The sequence below is a fragment of the Condylura cristata genome, unplaced genomic scaffold (genome assembly GCF_000260355.1).
Source record: "Condylura cristata isolate star-nosed mole 26May11 unplaced genomic scaffold, ConCri1.0 scaffold00025, whole genome shotgun sequence".
NCBI classification, from domain to species: domain Eukaryota; kingdom Metazoa; phylum Chordata; class Mammalia; order Eulipotyphla; family Talpidae; genus Condylura; species Condylura cristata.
In genome coordinates, this window is record NW_004567126.1 from 17,778,188 (window position 1) to 17,799,560 (window position 21,373).

Sequence of the window (21,373 nt, forward strand, 5' to 3'; positions counted from 1 at the left end):
TCAGGGCAGCTGGAGCCAGAGACACACAGGCAGGGGAGGGGGATTACCCAGGGCGAGAGGTGCACTAACAGAAATCCAAAGCCTGTTATCTGAAGCCTCTTCAGACTTCACGTACAAACTACCCATACATGCTGCAGCTAGTGGGGCACCCTGATTCCAAGCCATGGGGGAGCCAATCAGGCCCACAGACTGTGTGCTGGGGGCCGCACAGGCAGGGCTATCTCACTGCCACTCCACTTTACTAGGAGGGCAGGTGAAGTCTGCGTAAGTGAACAGGGTGGTTGAGCTGGCGAGTAGAAAAACAGGATTCAAAGGCCAGTCTGCAGCTGCCCTGGGATCACAATACTGGAAACAAATGTACTCCCCACGATTGAGTCTAATGCTCCTGAAGAAACATCTGATGATAGAAGTGCTTAGTCAAAGAGGAAAATGTGGGTAAATATGACTGATCTGGGACCTAGAATGTATCATTTATCTAACAGCCCAGAAGATACAGAATACATATAAATTAATAATAACCCTGCTCCTTTAACACCAAAGTTGTGGAGATTTTAATTCCTATTGAAAATATCATTTCCAAAAGTTCTTCCGAGGGGAGTCATTCTTCCCACTGTGATGAAACAGTGAGCGTCGCGTCACCAGTGGAGGCTGGCCCTGAGGGCAGATGAGACTGGCAGCTGAAATGTGGGGGCCACTTATTTTCTTCTATGCCCGCCTGTGAGTTAATTTGCCTGCTTCTCTCCCTGTTTCTTTCCTTACTGTAGACTATCACTTCTTTTTTTTTTTTAATAAAAAAGATTTATTTAATTTATTTATTATACAAGAACTGGGGTCTAGGCCAGAGGTGCGGGGAAGGGGGAGTGAGAGGATTCACCAGAGAGAGTGGGGAGCAGAACAGGTGGACCTAGTAAAATTCACTGCTGAGGGGAGCAGCGGGAGAAACAGGAGAGGCCTGCTGTGCCATGTGGGTCAGCTCCCCTGCCCAGGATGGCATTTATGCTGCAAGTGCTGGTGATAGCTTGGTAGCACTGAGACTTTAACCCCTGTGCCACCAGTGGGGTCCTGGACTATCACTTCTAATTGCTCTCAGTATACCTGTTTCTAAGACCCCTGCCTTTTATGTAACTGTGTTTAAGACCCCTGGGTGAACAGCCAAGGGACAAGTTTCAAAGAACTGCTGGAAGGAAAATACAGATGAAACCTGAAGGGGGGTGGGGAGGCACTAGTGAATGGGTTCCATGACATTACACAAGCCACCCACGCGCCTTCAAAGCCTGCAGCTATGTGGGAGACCTGCACTGGTTGGCCAGGGACCCTCATCAGTGTACACGGCTGGTCACTCCCTCAGTGACACGCTGTGGGAAGTGCCAGTCCAGGGGCCACAAACACAGAACTGGCATGTCTCCTGAAGTCTGGAGGCCTGTCCTGGCATCTGACACTGTGGCCACAAGGCAGGGGGAACCTGATCAAGTTAACTCATTTCCCCAATTGTCACCCGTCCCTTGGTCAAGTCCCAGTTCCCAGGAACTTCCCCTGGGCGAGAATCTGCCCGAGTCTCCGTGTGGACACAGCAGGCAGTCCTCTCTACAAAATCTCCACGATGCGCACATTTGCTCCTTCTTAAGGCCTTTCAATTCCTTCTCTCTTTGGTTGAAGAATAGAGGCCAAATCCTTAGCACAAATTAGCAGGCCACAAGGCCTGGCAGGGCTGATGGCTCCACACTCGCACAGCCTTCTCTCCAGCTTTCTCGGCACTCCAGTCCCACTCAGGAGTTCAAGTGCAACAAGTTCCTTCCTGCCAGGGTCCTCATGCAAGCCATTTTTTTCTGGAACCCCTTACTGCACCACCCTCTCTCCCCCAGATCTCTTTCAGAGAGTTCGGGGGCTGGCACACCATGAGCTCCAGGCCAAAGCCGGCTCACCACCTGTCTCAGGAAGCAAAGTTGTACTGGTACACAGCCAGGTCCATCCGTCGCTTCATTGTGTGGCTGCTAATTATTTGCTATCTGGACCTTTCTAGAAGTTTCCCAAGCTCTGATATAGTGAGACCCGTCAATCTTTCAAATACCACTTCCTGCAGGAAGCCTTTCCTTTATCTTCCAAAGTCAAACTTCTCTCCAAACTATATCCTTTTCCTTCAAAACATTCACCTCAGATTGTAATTATACATTCATTAATGAGCTCAAAGCGCGTCTTTCTTACTACGCCTCTGCAGGGGAGCCCTGTGCTGTCACCTGGGACGGGGGTCCTGCCCAGAGCTGCCGCACCCGGCATCTGCTCAGAGCTTTCTTCGCACTCCCACCTAGAATCACTCTGAGTTGTCATTTCACCACCTTGTTCTCTTCCAAGCAGGTAAAAAGGGATCATTTTTAAAGCCCTGAGGGATTTCCTCGCATTTTTGCCTGCACCCGTGGGTGTGCACACAGCTCTATAACATTTAATATTTTATGTACATGCAGATCACTGTCTTTGTGCTCAGTGCTGCCAGGATCCAGCTTCTAGAGAACTCCAAGGCTCAGAGTCAGAGTTCCCCAGCATGTACTACCACCTCTGCATGCTGGGTTTGCTGGCATCAGTTTCCCTAATTCCGCCCTTGCCCCATTAATATTGTGCCATCTGAGGAATACAGGCAATTCAGACAACAATAATAATTGTTCAATGTAGTTACTTCCAATGAGGCTTTGCTGAGTGAATGAAATCGAGACTCAGAGACATCAAGCAACTTACTGGAAATCACAGTTAATGGAGGATTAAACTGCTATTTGAACTCATGCTCTATTACTGCTATGTCATCTCCCCAGGTTAGGGCGGGTGCAGGAGATCCACCCTGAAGACCTGGGCGTCTCTGATGAGCTTGTTGGTTGGAGCATCCAGTCCTGACAGCAGTCAGCTACAAAAGCCCACGCAAGTGATGGTGGCCAAGGTGCAGAGTGGTTATTTAGAGGCTTGGTACAAAGGAATGGGGCTAGGCACCTGAAGATCTACATTTCCTTTCCTCCTCTACATGCATAGTTGTATGATCTCGAGCAAATCACTTAACCTCTCTGAATCGTCTTCATCTGTAAAATGGCAATAAATGAAGCTGCTTGCCCACGGTACAACACTGCTGTGGATAATCAATTGCGATAATATGTATGATGAGCCATAAAAAACCACAGGAATGAGTCATAATAAACCATGGCAATATAAGACAAATACTATCTCCTGTCCAGTGAGAATGTAGTTGATCAGAAATAGATTTGGCTTCAACTTCCATCCCACTGCTTGCCCCATAGCCTTGGAAAATCAATTCTGCAGGTAGTCTTCCTTCCCTTCTCGCCTTACTGGCATGACCTGATGCAATCAGACATGTGACAAGTTTCAAAGCCTACCCAAATGCAGGCTCTCGTAGTCCAGATCCTGTTCTCCAGGGCTATCCAAAGTGGAATGAACCATAACAACTCATTTTTTTGAGGTAAAAGTTCTCATTAGGAAGGATGCATATAATAACACATTAGTCCCTCCTCGAGTGCACAGACTGATTTTGACATGGAGGCAGGAAAAATGAAAGTCTGCTGTGAAATACTATGGCCAGAGACCCCAGGAATTAGTTGAGACTGAGTTAGTTTCAGAGTCTCCAGAGGATAGCTCTATACCTCGAAATAAGACCAGTCAAAAAGGCTTGTAAGTCTTCATGGTGAACGCTCCTGGCATGGGGGAATAAACTGTGTATTGAATTTGAATCCAATATCTCCAATCATAAAAATTTAGTTTGCAAGAGAGACTGGGTCATTGTAAGGGCCCAACTGAGTAGTTGAGGACATGATTTGAGGAGCTAAGGAAGTTGCAATTTTGGATATTGTTCAAACATCACACTCTCTTGATCAAAATATACTCTTAGCACAAAAGCTGAGCTTACATTTAGAACATTCAGGTTCAAAGAACAATGATGGCAAATGCCAAAGGGGAGAGATCAAAAGGCCCAGGGAAAGCTGGGAAGAATAATCAAATGAACTCTACCTGGGCTTATTAACTTCCACTCAATTGGTCTAAGGCAGTGTTTTGTTCAACTGTGGCTGCACCCCATTAGTGGGTTATGAAATCAATTTAATGGGTCAAGACCTGCATTTAAAAAATGAAATATATACCTAGAATACATCAGAGTGGAATGCAAAGTGAAGGGGAACTACTGTTTCCTAAGCTTTGGCTTCAATAGTGTGTATTTGGTGGTTGTTTGGGGATTGAAACCTACATACATGTCAGGCTCAAAAAATACGAGCATGTAGAAGGGATTGGGACAGCGCTCACTACTCCATAATTAGCCTGCAGCAGAGTCCCTGGAACAGGACTAGGCGTTGATGAACTCCTAGTTCTAATCATTTGTAACTAAAAACTATAACAAAATTATACAGGGCCCTCCCCGGTAGTGCAGGGGGTTAGGGCCCAGCGCTGCAAGCTAGCCACAGCTGCTTCAGTGCAAGTTCGATCCCCGCCCTGGCGGTGACCCACATGGCGCAGCAGACCCCTCCTATGTCGCCTGATGCTCCCCTCAGCAGTGTACTTCGTAGATCTGCCTGTTCTGCTCCCCACCTGTCTCTGGTGAAGCCTCTCACTGCCCCTGCACCTCTGGCCTGTACCCCAGTTCTGTATGCATAAATAACTACATCTTTAAAAAAATTACATAAGCTAATATTTGTGAACCTTCACGATGTGCCAGATGCTGGACTAGATGCCTCACCTCTGTCATCTCATTTATTCTTCCCAACCACACTACAAAGAAGGATCGCTATTGTCCTGATTTTATAGACTAAAAACCAGGCTAGTGAGTTCAGATTTCTTGCCCAAAGTTTCATATTAATGCAGATTCAAACTCAGGCAGGTCAACTCAGCTACACTTGCCCCAAGATATCTCCCTGTGCGATGGATGTGGAGCTAAACAGTAAATATTTGAATTGTTATTCTTCATCCACTGGTATTTATTTGCTGTAAGCATTTCTGTTTGAAAGTCCACATCCTGAAAGCCAGCCTTTGCTTTTTCTTGCCTTTGATTATGACTTACATATTTGAAAGAGGATTTTTATACAAAGCTTGAGAAAGAGGATAGTGGGGGACAGTAGAAAAATTCAAGCATCAGGAATTCTTGACTTGGCTCTGGCATCATCTGGTGTCCCCAGGGCTCGGGGCCTTGACATCACAACGCCCTTCACCTAGGTGTCCATCAAATTTTGATGTACATGTCCCCCTTTTGGGGGAGCCCTTTTCAACCCCTCAACTCAGTCTAATCCCCAGCACAGTGCCTGTAACTCCATTACAGATGTGGAAACTACATCTACTATATACAGTTGACCCTTGAACAACGAGGGGGCTGGGGCATTGACCCTAAAAGTCCACGTGTAATTTTTGACTTCTTCAAAATTTAACTACTAAGCCTTATTGATAGCAGTTGATAAATAAATATTTTGGATGTTATATAGATTATATATTGCATTCTTACAATAAAGAAAGCTAAAAAAGGAAAACAATGAAAAGTCATAAGGAAGAGAAAACATTTATCACATGGTACTGTGTTTCTTCATATGTCAGTTTATAAAATGGATCTGTGTAAAAATGGAGTCAGCTGTAATCTCCCCCAATGCACAATACACTCCGTAAGTGATGAGACCCTATTTTGTTCCCCACTGGAGTCTGTGCTTAGTAAAATTGGTGATTGCATGAATAAATTCCTCTTTCTGTCTCCAGCTCCCAGGACAGTGTCTGGCCTATAATGGGCTCTCAATAAATATCTGTTGAATTGAATTATTAAATTCCTTTGAGTGAGTCGCTTCTTTTTAGTCTTCAGTTATCTTTCCTATAAAAGTGGATATAGTCTAGCTCTTCCAGCTCAAAGATGAATTCTGAAAATGCTAGTTGTATAGTGTGGTATCATTCTTCAAGTGCCTTGGGGCAGGGTCTGGGACAGATGGAACTGAGAGGGACAAGATACAGAGGTCCCAGCCCGGTGACTGTGGACAAGCACAGCTTCCCAGGCATGAAGAGGAAACTCACAGACACCCACGAGAAGGGTGCAAAAAAGGACTCTCTTCCACCTGTTCTCTCTGAGCCCCATGGCTGATTCCTGGGATCCTCCACTGTACAGCCAGCTCTTCAAGCTAAGACATTGTGTAGTTAGCAGGGAAATACATCTAAGAGTGTGAACACATTCTAATCTCCTTTGCACACACCATTTACAAAGAGATGGCAGGTCTCATGCCAAGGAAGCGAGTGCTCTTCTGCACAGTCATCCCCCCAAACACTGCATTTGTTCCCTCTTTAAGTGGATCATAGACTGACTCAAGCGTGTTCTGAAGCTACTGACCAAGAAGGTAAAGAGACTGAAATCACATTAGATTAGGGGAGGATGGAGTGAATATGTGAACCCAAGAAGCAGAGTCAGGACAAAGAGGCTTTGGAAATAAATTCTGCCAGACAGATGGGAAAACGTCCTAACAACAAAAACTTTCGCTCCAGCTAGTGAGTTCCCTGACATTGGAAGCATCCAAGCACTGACGGACCTTCAAGAGAGTCTATCTGCATCTGATTGGAGCACTGGTCTAGAGCTGCCTTGTTTTTCTTTTTAGTCCTTAGAGTGTGGGATCTAGATTCTACTTCTATAGAAGGGAAACAGGAGGAAGACTGGGGTAGGTGTGGTCCTCAGACACTGTGAGAAACAGGAGGGTAAGAATGTGGGGTGAAGAACTCAGAGAGAAAAGACATTATGGGGACATTGGACACCGGACTCATTCCTGGTCTTCTCTGTGGGCTGACTCTCATTACAGCCGATTCTCTTTCTCCACGGCAGGGTTGTTCTGTGAAGCTGTCACACACAATGAATTGGGGGCTATGGATCCCTTGTTCCGAAGGGGTTTAAAGAGGGTAGGTTCCTGTGAGCCGCTGGTCACATCCTTTTCACCAGTCAACCAAAACATAACCTGGTTCTATGCAGGTTTCTGCTTACAGACACTTGAATACACCATGCTGTCTCATGTACACCGAATCACAGCACTGTAACTCATGCCTGCACGATGCTTGTTAGACATAGCTGTCTTTTCTCTGCAAGACACCTCACAGTTTTCTTGCACTTAGGAACATAAGATAGTTCTTCAGCACCAAGCTTGGAGTCATTTTCAAAATCCAGATCTCCAAGAAAAGCACAAACATGCTCCAGGCATGACAATCCGAGAGCCGGTAAATAGTAGTCTTGCCCACTGGCTCTCTGTGTCCTGTCACTCCAGCGACTGAGCCAGTTCCTCCCTCTGCCAAGAGTTTAAGCTGCGAGCCTCTCAGCCACACAGGGAGCCGATGACGGGCTATCCTAACAGGGTAGGGCCGCCAGGGAACGTCCCCGCTGGCCGGCTCCTGTTTCCCACTGCTCCAACCACATCAGAGACAGCACCATGAGTACCGATTTGGGGGTTACAAATAGATTTAATGAGTAGATGAATTTGCAAGTACGGAATGTACAAATTACGAGGCTTGAGTGTACTCAGTCTGTGCTCGAGTGTTTGGCTTTTGGCAAGATGTGCTCAGACTTCTATTCTGAATCCCCAACCTCTGGGGCGTGAAGTGGAGTCTGGTCTCACCCTCATCACTTCTCCTGCCAAGGAGAACAGATGTTTGTACTCAGGGATGTTAGTGACAGATCCATGCTATCAGGGGCAGGACAGGAGCTCTAATCACCCCAACACTGCCTAAAAACGCCAACCCCGACACGCTCTGGGGGGTTCAATGGACTCTCCAACTGGCTCAAGGCCTCAGAGGAGGTCAGTGAGGCTGCGTGGAGGGCCTTTCTTATTGGACAGAAGGCCAAATGAGGGCCTCCCCACTGGCCTAAGTCTCAGCCCTGTCAGGGTATAGCCCGGGGCTCACCCACATATGGTGCAGCAGACCTCTTCTGACCCGTCCGCTGCTCCCCTCAGTAGTGTGTTTCAGTGGATCTGCCTGTTCTGCTCCCCACTCTGTCTCTGGTGAATTCTCTCATTCCCTGTACCTCTCGCCTTCACCCTAGTTCTTCTAAAGAAAAATATAAAAATAAATAATAATAAAGTCAACAAGAAAAAAAGAAATACCAGTTATTCCCAGTGGGGTGAGGACAGGTAAGTCTGTAAATAGGAAGACGCAGCTGCACCCCTCCCCCCATTCACCTCCTAGAAGAGAGGAAGACTCCGAATCAGCTGAAGGAGAGAGCTTATCAGAGAGCTCAGGCAGGCTTGGCATTTTTCATCTTAGAAGAAAGTCACTGCCAATGAATATGACACAGTCAGGGCCTGGAGAGTGTCTGCTGCACTTGTCAAACTCGCCAGGTGGAGAAGTACCTAGGGAAAGCAGTTTACTAATATCAGCCGTTGAGGCTGGAGGAGCAGATGCCAGTGGGGCTTATGGTCCTAACAAAGCATCAGGGCGGAAGGGAGCTGGTCACTCCCCAGCCCTCCAGGCGCAGGAGAATGCTGGAGGTGGGGCCGGGTGCACAGCTGAGCTGAGGGTGGGCTGAGGGCTGCACAGCCCTGCCCCAGATGGTGTGTGGCTGGAAAAGATGGGGAGTTTTTAGTTTGGGGATGTCAGTAGCACCTGTCTGAGCAGTGTCTTGTCAGGCAGGTTCTAGACATGCTACATACTCTCCCAGGGGTGGAGCCACGACTTACTCTTGTTGTCACACCCCCCAGAGCCACTGCAAAGAGGAAGTGTTGTCGCTGCCACATTAGGGGTAAAGAAAGGAGTGAGAATAGGGGTGGGGAAAGGACAGAAGTTAGGGGTGAAGGAAGACACAGGGTGGGGCTGGAAGGTCAGAAGTAGGGCGAGCAAAGCCACGAGGAGCCCACCTTGCAGCAGAGCAAGGCCGGCTGGCAGAACCTGCTTCCACCAAGCCTGACTAGGTGGGCTGGCCTTTGCAGCCCTCTGGCAAGGCCCCCTATTTGCACAGCACAGGCCATTTAGTCCTCCTCTTCTCCCCCAAATCAGCCTAGATTGCAAGACTGCACAAGAAGATAGCAAATCTACAGACAGACATCTCCATGAAAGATGACAAAACACTGTTGGCACAATGTGGCAGAACCCTCAAAGCACATCTATAAACAGTTTTTCATTTTGTTCTCACAAGAATTTTATGATGCACAGAAAGCAGCTATTATTATGACCATCATCCCTATTTTACTGAGGTGGCAGGACAGAAGTAGAGTATTTCGTTGCTGAGAGCTGAGCACTGTCTTTCCACTCCCCCTACCCGTGTCTGCCGAGTGGGCGCCCTCTCACTAGATTTTCCTTCTTTCCCCTGGACCCACTGGCCTTCATTCCCACCAAGACTTCTGACCCATGCCAGCCCACCTCTCACCAGAGCGGCTCGATGCAGACTGCTTCATGAGACTAAATTAGCAGCCCAGCATCTTCCAGCTCTGCCAGGCATGAGCTGGCTGGAGACGCGCGGAAAGGAGTCACTGAGAACTGGCAAGCTTCCCCAGGCTGAGCTCAGGCAGGACGCGTGATCGGGCATATTACAAGAAATAGATTTAAAATGCAGCACTTTCAAACTCCGCTCCTCTACCCAAAGGCAGCCCCTGTTTGAAATGTAAGTACTTTTAATTTGTTTGCTGGCTGATGTGTGAATAAGCTTCTGCAGTCAGTGAATCTGCCATCAAAGCTGATAAGCAGGAAGCCCCGCTCTTGAGGAGAAAGAACCAGATGGATGTGGGCCAGGGAGGCAGGAGGAGGGAAAGCCTTCCGGTCCACCCTTGGCTGTTGGTCTTTTGGGGGTGGCTGGGGTGGGGGGGCAGGAGGTGTCCTGAACAAGCTTTTTATTAACTCCTGGAGTGCAGCTCTTGGAGGATGGAAAGGAAAGAAAGGCAGGCATGAATTAACACCTGAGGGGCCCGTCTCTGCACGTTCATTCCAGGTGCCCATGGGGAGGCCTGTCAGATGAAATCTCTGGGGAGCAACTTGGGGAGTGGTAACTTCAGAGAACTCTCTTGGCAAAAGGTGTCCCCGCTGGATGTGAGCTCCTTCCTCAGAGGTGGCAAGGCAGGTCCCAGCCCTGGGTTTTGGCCACACCTTTCGCTTGCTCACTGGTATCCTTTCTGCCAGCCACTGGCCCCGCCTCAGGGCATGCTGGGCCTGTGCCCAGGAGGCCCACCCTGCAGGGAGGCTAACCCAGCAGGCTGTGGTGGAGGCACAGGGGAGGCAGAGAGGCAGGCAGGGCCCCGCTGCCCTTTCACTCTAAGGGCAGAATGACAGGTTCCCATTTGTATTCTCAGGTGGGTAAGCTGGCCTGCACAAGGGCTCGTGTCTCCTCTAACTCAATGAATTGATGATATTCAGTTGAGATGTGGTCTCAACTATTTTCAACTTCATGCCAATTCCCTTTCTCCCAGGTCTTTAATTAAAAGTAAGAAATAAGTGATTGCTCAGTAACCTTCAAAGCAGCCCCTCCAACCACCCACCTCTCTCTCCCCTTCCTCCACTGGAAAATCTTCAGTCTCAGAATTTCCTCATCAAAGGCAGTCACGGGGCTGGCTCTGGGGGGATGGCCACCATGCAGCCCCCCAGTTGGCCTTCTTTGGTCAGGTCTGTCCCCTAACTGGGAGCTGGCGCTCGAGGCTGCTGATTTCCAGCAATCAAACCCCTGCTCCAGTGCTCTGAGCCAGGTACTAGCAAAGGCAGCTTCAAAGGTTCTGCATATTTATGGTAAACTCCTGCCTCAAATTGCAAATGTATTGCACAGGGGCAGTCAGGGCCCCTTAGAGATGCTTCCTCACCTGGCAGGCAACTGTGAGGTGAGTCTCACAGCCTGCCAGGCTCAACCTAGGTGAGTCTGAACTGAGTGCAGATGGCCTGCGGAGTCAGGGCGGTTCACAGCTAGAGGGGCTGAGGGAAGGGCGTGGCTGCTGGTGGGCCCTGTCCACAGATAGGAAGACACTCTCTGTCCACGGACAGGAAGGCACTCTCTGCCCAGGTGCAGATTCCCACAAGATGGGTGCTGTTAAGGTTTTCTGTTGTTCTTTGTCTGCTTTCGGGATAGAGACAGGATGGGGTCCCCACAATAAGTCTGCTAAAATTGTATCAAAGCAACAGAAGATGTTTCTGGTGTTCCTGGCTCCAGAGGGTCAGATGAAAAAGGGAGCTGCCTTCACAGTATACTCAGGAGTGAGGCCCAAGCCACCTTCATTCAGGGTTCTGAAACCTGGGAGGTCCTAAACGTCTCCAGAAAGGGGCAGGTGTGGCTGTGCCGTGTGCGGGCTTCATCAGGGAAGGTGCCAGGAAAAGAAGCTAAAAGGAGGCTGCCTGTCCTCCCACCAACTGGTGGGACCTATTTGAGCCTCAGGAAATTGGAGTTGAATTTCTGGAACCTTCTAGAGGACACTGGGTCCCTGGATTCTACGTTTGCCTTTAACTCACAAAAGTCACCTTGTCCATCTTCTTGCCTCTAGTTAGAACTGCACTCAAACCATCCCAAAGAACCAGTCCCTTAACAAGCCAGATTTTGCAGCTTTGGGAAGGGAGTGAGGCCTTAGGCTCACAAGGCTTTCTTCTCCCCTTCTTGGGGGACTCAGCCATCTCTCCAGCTCCACAGGAACAGAATCAAATGGATCAATGGACCAGGTCCTAGGAAAGGGGTGCTCAGGGCCGGTCTCTGTGAAAAGTGCATGTGAAAATAACCCTGTTTACCGGGGTGGGGGGAAGCAAGTGGAGCTGTGAATTGACCTCAGGAGCCAGTTCAGAGTGAGTCAGAAATGCGAAGACTAAGTCAGCAGCTAATGCAGTGAGTGGAAACGCAGTATTTGGAAAGGGGAAGGTGCTCTCGGCTGTGTCAACTAGCGCCAGCTGGAACGGGGCCCTCAGTTCAGGCCTCATTGTTTAACAGAGACATAGGCAAGCTAAAATGTAGGAGCAGTTTGAGACTCGTTAGTTTTACTAACAGTTTGAGACTCGTTAGTTTCTGGGAACAGCTATGGATGATTGTTTGGGGAAGGGCCAGATCTGAGGGGCAGAACAACTCAAGCACTGGAAGTCATTGTTGACCCCCATTTTTGCCTTTCCTTCAAGATGATGAGCTCTTAAAGGGACCATGACTCATTCATCTTGCATTTTCAGCCCGACACAGAATAGGTGCTCAAAAAATGTTATGCTGATTTTCAAGAAGGAATCAACAAAAACTACCTTCAAACATTTGAAGAGCTAGTGGAAAAGAGAAACCAGGCTATTTGGGGTTGCTGTAGAGGGTGGAACTGCAAGGAAGGTTTGGATCTAGGAGCTGGAAGACTTAGGAACCTATCGTTGAGCAGGGGTTGACTTCCCAGCCTAGGACATGCTGAAGGAGAGGCTGGGAAGCTGTTTCCTTCACGGGCATATGAAGAATCTTCGTGATTTGGGTTGGAAGGTAAGATTAGGCACCTTCAAGGTCGCCTTCAACGTATTCCAGGGCTATAGCACAGATTGGGAAGACCATGTTCCTTAAAGACAGCTAGACCCTGTTCTTAGCTCTGGAATATACTAACTGGATGGATGTGAACACACTATTTAACTCTGTCTCACCTGCAAGATGGACAGGAGAGCTTTTATACATGGTTGATAAAAAGAGGAGAAAAGCTATATGTGTACCACCCAGCACAGGGTGATCATCATGTCAGTGCAGCCAGCTTTTACTCTAACTGTAAGCAAGCAGAAGAGAAGCCATGCAAATCCAGTTTCCATAATCCTTGGCTTTAGCCAGGCCAAACACTGAAGGAGGAGCATCTGTTACCCCTCAGAAGAAAGTTGAGGTGCCTCCCCATCCCTCGTGGTGCACAGTGAGCCAACGGAACAGTTGAGATCTGCATCTTTAGCTAGGATGTCAAGCCCCCATGTCAGCCCTCCCTCTCCCGAAGGCTTAATTAGAGCCTGTTAAGCCACTTCCCATCCTCAGATGAAAGGTGTGCTCATCTTATTACAGCCTGAACGAAGTCGCTCGGGGGCTGCTCAGAATCTCTGATCTTTAGACTAAGTTAAATGAAGGAAATTAAGGGCCCTCTAAAGCCAGGCTGCGTTTTTTTCCCCCTTTTTCCTTGCCTCTTTTAAAGACAACTTCTCCCAAACTAAGAAGAGAGATTACACAATTCCAACGCCACTCAGAGTATTTTCTGAGGGATGAGAGAGAGAGTACGTGGGATGGAGAAGGGCGATTTTACAGGGAGAAAACTGCAGAACAGTTAAGAGAATCTGACAACAACGTCTTGGAATGCACCTCAGTTACATACGATCAATCATATATGGCCCTGATTGAGAAATGTCACTTATAGAATACCGTAACGAGTCTTCCCCCTAATAGGCTCCAGCGGAAACTCCACAGAATACCAGATGGAAAACTCTCTCCAGACAGAACCAAAATAGTAATTTCTTAAATGGTAAAAAATAACCCTGAATTCTGAAAAAAGTATTTTTACAATGGCAATAACCCTTTAATCAGCCACCGGCAGTGAATATGGTATTTGGTTCAGACACTTTACCAATTACAACCCACTGGGTCGCAGTGTGGTGCTCTCTGAATAATCAAAACCACCTCTGAATAGTCACTTGCCCAGACAAGAAGGAGAAAGAGCAAAACCAAATCCAAATGAGAAGATGCCATTACTGCAGGCAGCCAGGACACAGGTCACCAGGTGCAGCCCTGGTTTGCAGCAGATGACAGCAAAGTAACAAACCTGAGTACAGTATTTGATCTGGAGTCGTCAGGGTTCCAGAAAGTGGGAAAAAGCCAGGAGTGAGAAACCGAGAGCAGGCCGTGGAGTAGGGCAGCTCCGGTGATTTCCTCCTGTGCCTGAAGTCCTCGTTAAGAGCAGCCTCGAGCCCCAGCTTCCTTATTTGTGAAATGGGAGTTGGTCCACCGTGAAGGTCTGCCCTCCGGACTGGTAGTGATCTGTGCCAAGAGCCCACATAGAGTCTGGGATGTGGCCCACTGCTCCCTGTTGCTCTCCTCCCCTGCCTGCACCACCTTGGGTGGAATTGGGAGACTTTCTGAGCAGACATCCTGACTTTCTTCCACCCTGGAAGAGTGAGGCAATTAATTATCTCTTCCCAAACCATTTCTTCATCCTGTCACAAGCAAGGGAAGGGCACCTGTCAAAGGCAAAGTCTGGGCCAGTGATTGGGCTGGGCCCTGGGACCAGCAGTGCCAAGCACATCTGTGCCCATGATGCATCTTGTGGTTCCCACAGGTACTCAGGGGACCTCGCCAGACAGGGAGGCAGCAGGACAGTCACTGACTTGTTGAAGAAAAATAGGTAATAAAGAGGATTATTGCAATCCACTTTCTAAATCCAATCAGGACTATGGGTCCAGCATAGCTGAAGGGCAAAACCACTCTCTGGTCAACAGCAGCTCAGAACATGGGCTGGGCAGCAGGGAGTTCAGGGAGAAATTCCACGCATGGCTGCAGTTGACTACCCTCTTGGACGAGGCTGGTTTTTGTCAAAGGGCGTTGTGGACCAACTGCCCAGTAACATCTACCTGGTGCCAGTTGAGAATGTGAAGTTCCTGGAAAGCATCACGTACTGTAGTGGGGCTGGGAGACTTCCATTTTCAAACCAGCACCCCTGGCCACCCTTGTGCATATCTAAGTTTGAGAAGCCCTAGCCTGTGCCTCTTAGGGTGCTCCAGAGCAGAAGCCCGGGCAGAGCTGGGCTGGCGGCTGGCTGCGCTTTTCCATGACCCTGGCAATCCTGCCGCCTGAGTGGTGCTTACCGGAGAAGCGGATTTCAGGTGAAGAGGCACGCTGGCCCAAGTCACTGTCAGTCTGGGGAGGGTGGGATGAGGGCCTCCACCAACTCGGCCACCAGTTATCGCTGCCAGGAGCTCTGTGCAGAGAGCACCAGAGACAGGACTGACGCTGAGGGACGCTCCACGCAAGCCCGTGGATGGGGGCGTGGTGCGAGCTTTCTGTCCTCCTGACCACTGCTCCTCCCTCCTCCTTGCCCCACATCCGTCTCCCGACCTGGCTTTAATGTTCCTATAACACAGGCAGAGGCCATGTGTGTGTGTGTTTGCCTGCTGCCTCCCTCGGATACAGGCACTTTGCCTATTTTTTTAAAGCCTGTGCCTAGAAGAGCAGCCCGCACACAGTAGGCCCTCAAGCGGTATTTACTGGGGAAAACAAAATGAACAAATGCTCTTCACGTTGCCAGGGCTCAGGGGAATCTGCCTGATACTCCTCTCTAGGCTGGCCATTTCTTTAGTTCAGAGAATTATGAGCCCAAGGGCACGAGTTGAGTTTAAGGATTCCAAATCGCACCTACTTTGTCCCCCTCTGACCTCTTCCTTGCCAGGTGGTGAGCGCTCTCTCCACACAGACAGGGACGCAGCGCCTGACACACAGTAGCAGCTCCATAACTGACTCATTGGGCAGTGGAAGGACCGTGTTGTGGTACTCTCTCCCAGGTTTCTGGCTGCCCACCTAACCCCGCCCGAGCTGATAAAATGGTAGCCAGAGTCGAGGCTGAAATGTCTCACAGCTGGCCACAGCTGTAAGGGGTTATGTAGAGTCAACACCAGGATTTAGGGCTCTCTCCCTCTGTCTGGGACTCTTTTCTTTATTATTATTATTATTATTATTATTATTATTATTATTATAGCTTATTTTTTAACATCATTTTGTGCTGCAATCTCCACAGGCTTCCCATCACCAATTTACCCGTGTGCCATCATCATTATATTCCTGTGCACTGCCTTCTCTCCCCCATTTTTGATCCCATTTCCCACTCCACCCCCATAAAGTATCTCTGGTATATAGTTGTTGATTATTATTATTATTTCCCCCCGATCCTTTATGCTCCTGCTATGAGTGAAACCATCCAGTATTTTCACTAAGCATGATCCCTTTCAGCTCCATCCATGTTGCTGCAAAAGGCATGCATTTATCTTTTTGATTGCTGAGTAATATTCCATTGTGTATATGTATGGCATCTTTTTTAATCCAGTCATCTACTTTTGGGCATTTGGGTTGATTCCATGTCTTTCCTATTGTAACAAAGCAGCAATAAACATGGGGGGGGGCTCTTTTTTTTTTTTAAATCTTGCTGTTGTCTAAGAAGAGTTACCTGGCCTCATGGACCAGCATGATCAGTGTCCTTTTAGAAGGAACTCCACTGATCTAGTGAGAAGGGCAGAGCAGGGTCAAGCATGTGGCCCACAGTGCAGCTCAGGTTTCATCACAATCGCCCCAGTGCCTGTGACCACTTGGGCTCCAAGGCCCTAGCCCAGGCCCACCCAGTTGGAATCTTATGGTGTAAAGTCTGCAGAGAGGCACTTTCAACATGAAATGCCAAGGTGATTCTGATGCGTGACTTGTCAAAATGGTTAAGGACTTAAGAACTTGGATTTCTGAGTCAGGTGTTTGGGTTCAAAACCAGTTGCCGCTATCAACTCAAGGCCAAAGGCAAATTCCCTAGGTTTCCTCACTAGTAAAATGGGGGTTAAACGCGTGTGACACATGACACACGGGACAGGGCCTGCAGTGACAGCTTCTGCAGAACACTGCTGTGAGCAGGATGGTGGTGAAGATGCTGGACGTGAAAGTGATTTTAATAATCCCTCACCTCCTGGGAAGGTGATTGTGCAGCCCCTCGGTGGTGCATTCCCTTGTTCAGCCCCTCTGACAGTCAGGAGGCTCTTCAAGATGTCTGTTTCCTGCTGTAATTAGTGCATCGCTTCCTATTTCTCAGGCTTTGCTAAGGTTGCAGAAGGGCTAGACTAAGAATAGAAGGTTGATTACTCGTGTGATGGGGAGCTTGGGAGACCTTCAGAGAGGCCCTCACAGGGACTATGAGGTCCTTGTTCCCTCCCATGTAAGAGAATCGGAGAAAAGGAGAGTAAGGAGGTTAATGGAGGAGAATGAGAGAAGAGTGGGAAAATGGAAAACAGTTACAAAGGACAAAGCAGCCTGAGCTGCTGGGAGTGGACAAGTAGCAGAAAGGAGAGGAGGGGGCGTGTGTTGAGCAGAAGATAGCTGAGGGGGGAGCTGGCTGTCCATTCCACCCAGAACTGTGGGAGTCCTCAGCCCCGTGGGGTCTGGTCTATGTCTTGGCAGTGAGCTGTTTGGGATCTAACCCAGTTCAGGGTTAGAGCGGATTCTGGAGAATAATTCAGAATAGTGGACAAGAGGGAGTGCCCTCTTTATAGGACATGACATGCACTGTTTCCCCTCCCCCCACAGAGCACACCTGCCTCCTCCCCTCTCCCCATAGAGCATATCTGCCTCCCTCCCAAGCCAGCTGCAATCTGAGACACAGGCTGATCCTGGTGCAGGAAGAGAGGTGGTGCAGCCAGGAGCCTTGCCCCTGGGAACGGTGGAGGGCATCATGAGAGCCTAGGAGAAGCAGGCTGGGTTCCAGGAAGGAACAAAGAGGAGGCTCTGCCACCTGAACACAGAGAAGCTTACCTGCCGAAAACCATTCCTGGTGAACTGCAAGATTTTCAAGGCATAGTTGGACCTCTGGCCTTTGCTGTTGAATTCAATGTGGCCGGTGAGACCTTCCAATTCTACCTGTCCAAGAGAGAGTGAGTTACAGCACCAACCGTGTTCTGCTTGGCCCCAAGCAAGCATTCCACACAGGTGCTCCAAGGGTCAGGGTGCCCACGAGAGGGGACCCCTCAAGATCCATTCTCTGCCACCATTCGGCCTCCAAGTCTTGCAATGCAAATGCAATGGAACCAATTCAGCCTCGGCCCGGCTGGACAAGGAGCAGGATGCCCCTACCAGTGACGTCATAGCCGCTGCACACACCAGCGCCATCTGAGACACCAGCTTGAGCTCTGACCCGCTGCCTTCTCTAGGTTGTAAAGAGCCTGGCTTCTCTTTGGGTAGCTGCTCACCCACCCTTAGGCCTGCAGGAAGTCAGAGGACCTGACTGGACATGCACCACCCTCTTCACCGGCACGGACGGCTTTGCTGACAAGTGGATCTTCTCTGTGGCCTAGACGTCACCCGAGGAGGCAGGGCAGAGCCTGCCGCTCCCTGTGAGTGAGTCGAGGGCGGCACGGCCAAGGGCAGGAGCTGCGCAGACACTGCCCGAGTCGAGGGTCAGGTCCAAGCCCGCCATCCTGATGCCTGAGTCGCCTGAGGCTTTTGGGCCCATCTTGTAAACAATCTTGCTGTGGATTCTCTAGGGGGTTGTTTAAGGAGACGAGAACACATGGGACCCATGGTCAAGGAATGGGGTCGCCGCAGATTGCTGCTGAATCTGGGGCTGTGACCGGCAGGGTGGACATGAGCCAGTTCTCCCAGGGCCCCGGCCGTCCCTCACCATGCGCAGGTAGTTCATGAGGCTGGTGCCGTGCTGCCAGATCTGGGCCGAGCCGCAGGACAGGGGCTTCACGCCGATCTCCTGGCTCCGGTTCAGCTCCTGCACTGCGGTCACCACAGCATAGACGGCGTCAAACAGCAGCGCCGAGGACAGCTGGGGGAGGGCAGTGGAGAGGGCGGGGAGGCCGTGCGGGTGAGGCCGGGGAGAGAAGGAGCAGAGAGCGGATGTGTAAGGGAAGGACAGGAAAGGAGGAAGAAAAGAACAAACGGGGAGGAGGAAGAGAGAGAAGCAAAACAAAATAAAGACAAGGCTTCTTGGCCCTTGGCTCAACTCGTGTCTCTGGAACAGTCTGCTTGGCCTAGTCCAGGAGTCCCCCACCCCCCAGCCCCGCCTGGGGCAGAGAGTGGTGGCAAAGGCTGCCCTGGGTTAGACCCTTGAACTACCTATTTGGGTTCAAAATGGTTTCGAGGATATCTTTTTCTTTCTTTGCTTCACAGAAGTAGAAACTTCCATTGTTCGCAGACCAGGGAGGAGGTCTACAGCCTGTCTCAAGAAGCCAGCACCCAGCCTCTTCCCACAGACGTACCCGTCTTCTCACAGGCCACGTCCTCCCGGCAGCCCCCGCCACAGGGTGTCTTCCTAGATGTATGGGCCAGTGCAGGCTGCTTTGTACTCCTCAATGGTATGGGTATGTATGGAGCACAGTGACTTCCAAGCCCAAAGATGAGCAAGACTCCAAGCTCAGAGGGACAAAGGGGCACTGGGGGAGAGAACCCAAGCAAGGCGGGAATGAACGGGGTGAGAAGAACCCACAAAGGTCTGTGGGGAACCTGAAGAGGGCGCTTTCTTATCCAGTTGGAGTGATCAAGAGCATATTCCATGCAGGATGCAGCGCTGGAATTGGGCACTTAGGAATTTTGGTAGAAAAGCTGCCATTCTAAGTGTGGGCATGGGAGCAGCTGGGAAGAGCGAATAGCAGGGTGTGGAACTGCAGTGCACAGCCAAAGGGGTGGGCCACGGGGGGCCCATGCAGAGGGAGGGGCCGGACCCCTTTTACTGTCCCCTGGCCCTGCAGCCCCCATGACCTGAAGACCTAGCAGGGCACCTGGGTTGTGCCATCAGGGTGAGTGCCAACAGCACGCTGCCCAGCACACTCTGCACTCCCCAACCCATCGTCCCCTGCCCTCTCCTTCACCCCCCACTCCCATTCTCAGCGGCCTCTTCTCACCTCCTGGATGCCTCTCAACAAGCCTACAACTCCTTGTCCTGGCCATGGGAGGCTGCTTTATTAATGGACCTCTCATGTTTCCTTGCCCAACAGACATGTGGAAATTACGATTCTCCTAGCTTCAACAAACATTTACCCAAAGGGACTTTACCAGCCCTACTGACACTGGTGTCTAGAACCCTCAGTGTGGCTGCAAACTAATTCCTATGCCACCTCCTTTCTTGCCTCCTAGCTAACCTGTCCCTTCTGAGATTCTGGACATCGCAGTATTGAATAGGCGGGGCCCTAGAAGTCCCCTAGTCCAGCTTCTTTAAAGAAGAAACTGAGGCCCAGGCAGTTGTCCTTTTGCCTAAACTCAACACGCAGGAGAGTGTCAGGGCCTGCGGAGGACAGTGGCAGGGTCTCTGCCAATCACCCAGATTGCCTCCCGCTGCGACTGAGCATCTCACATGTCTCCCTCAGCTAAGAGCCACTTGGAATTGTTGGAACAAGACCGTAGGGCAGAAGAGATGGGCAGTGAAGGGGACTGTCGCTTAGCTAGAGCCCCTCACCCCCTTTAACCTCCCTACCAGAGAGTTTGGAGCAGCCAGGGAGAGTCTTAGGCAGGTTTTTAGGGGCCAGGGGGAAAGGGTGGTCATGTTTGGAGAACCCCAAGACCCCAAACTTGCAGAAGATGTTTGGGGAGGTCTCAGCTCAGGCTAATCAGAGGACCCTACCAGCACCCCCAGTGTGATGAGGTGCCCTCCCCTCCCCTGTGTAGCCATGCGCTCCTGGGTGGCTCATCCAGTCCCAGCTCCCAGGGGAGTCCGAGTGTGTCATCCAGCCCCTGCCGATATGTAACTTGGGACTGGAAAGTGCCCCAGTCGTGACCGGTAACATGGGAACTGAAGCCTGGGTGAGGGGCTGCGACTCGGGAGAGCTCTTATCTCTAAAAGAGCCAGACCTTATTCCTGCAGGGGACATTAGTGTGTCACCTGGTCCTGCAGGGCACCTGCCTCCAGCCTGAGGATAAAGCTGATGCCAAGGGTGACAGAGCAGGGGTGCAGGGGCCCGGGGATTTCCAAAGACATCACCCTGGATCCTTCTTCCCTCTTGACATGCTGTGACATGAGATAACACGTTTCCTTGTTTTTTGCGGAAGGCAGTTTCATTCCAGATTTCTGACACTGGAAGCTGAGAACACCCTCACGGGCTGCAAGACTCCGGAGACCCCCTTGCTTTTAGGGGCACTGTCGCCCAGACTCCCAGAGAGCCACGGGCCTCATCCTCTCTCACAGGTTCCTTCTTCTCACAAGGCTGCACGCTGGTCCCCAGGAGACCCTCGACACTGCAGACTTGCAGACACAGCTCACCACGCCATTTCTCACATCCTCCCACCAGGCCCCAAGCGCTTCCCTGCCACACGGTTGTCACTATCCCCACTCCGTCTGGGATGCGTTTTCTTGGCGGATGCTCCCTTATTAGCAAATGATCCAGATGCTGGGAGATCAGCGTGTGCCTGTTTGCAGTGCTCTTTGGCTTCTCTCACTCTGGGGTCTTCAAGATTCTTTGAGTGCTTCCAGTAATTACAACTCCCGTGAGGGGGAGGGAGTGAGGAGCTGATGGAAGGAACATCCTCAAGGTGCCTGTCTCTTCTCCATCTGCGCGTGACTTTCAGAGGAGTGACACGGAGATGTGTGTCCAGTAGGCTTCGAGGGTCCTCTGGTTAGCCTGAGCTGAGACCTCCCCAAACGTCTTCTGCAAGTTTGGGCTCCTTGGGGTTCTCCAGACATGACCATCCTTTCTCTTTGGCCCCTAAAAACTTGCCTAAGACTCTCCCTGGCTCCTCCAAACTCTCTGGAGTTTGCTTTCCATCTCTGCCCCCCCC

The 21,373-nt window shown here is 50.3% G+C and overlaps 1 protein-coding gene across 2 annotated transcripts in view; it reads right to left on the minus strand.

The window, feature by feature from the left end:
- GRIK4 (glutamate receptor, ionotropic, kainate 4) overlaps positions 1–21,373 on the minus strand; it is a 383,774-nt gene that overhangs the window by 84,011 nt on the left and 278,390 nt on the right. The window contains exons 9-10 of one of the 2 annotated variants that reach the window (XM_004689170.2): positions 18,279–18,431; positions 17,414–17,518 (exon numbers count right to left, since the gene is read on the minus strand). In XM_004689170.2, coding sequence (XP_004689227.1) covers positions 17,414–17,518; positions 18,279–18,431 — 258 coding nt within the window. The remainder of the gene's footprint in view (positions 1–17,413; positions 17,519–18,278; positions 18,432–21,373) is intronic. The other variant, XM_012729818.1, reaches the window with a different exon arrangement.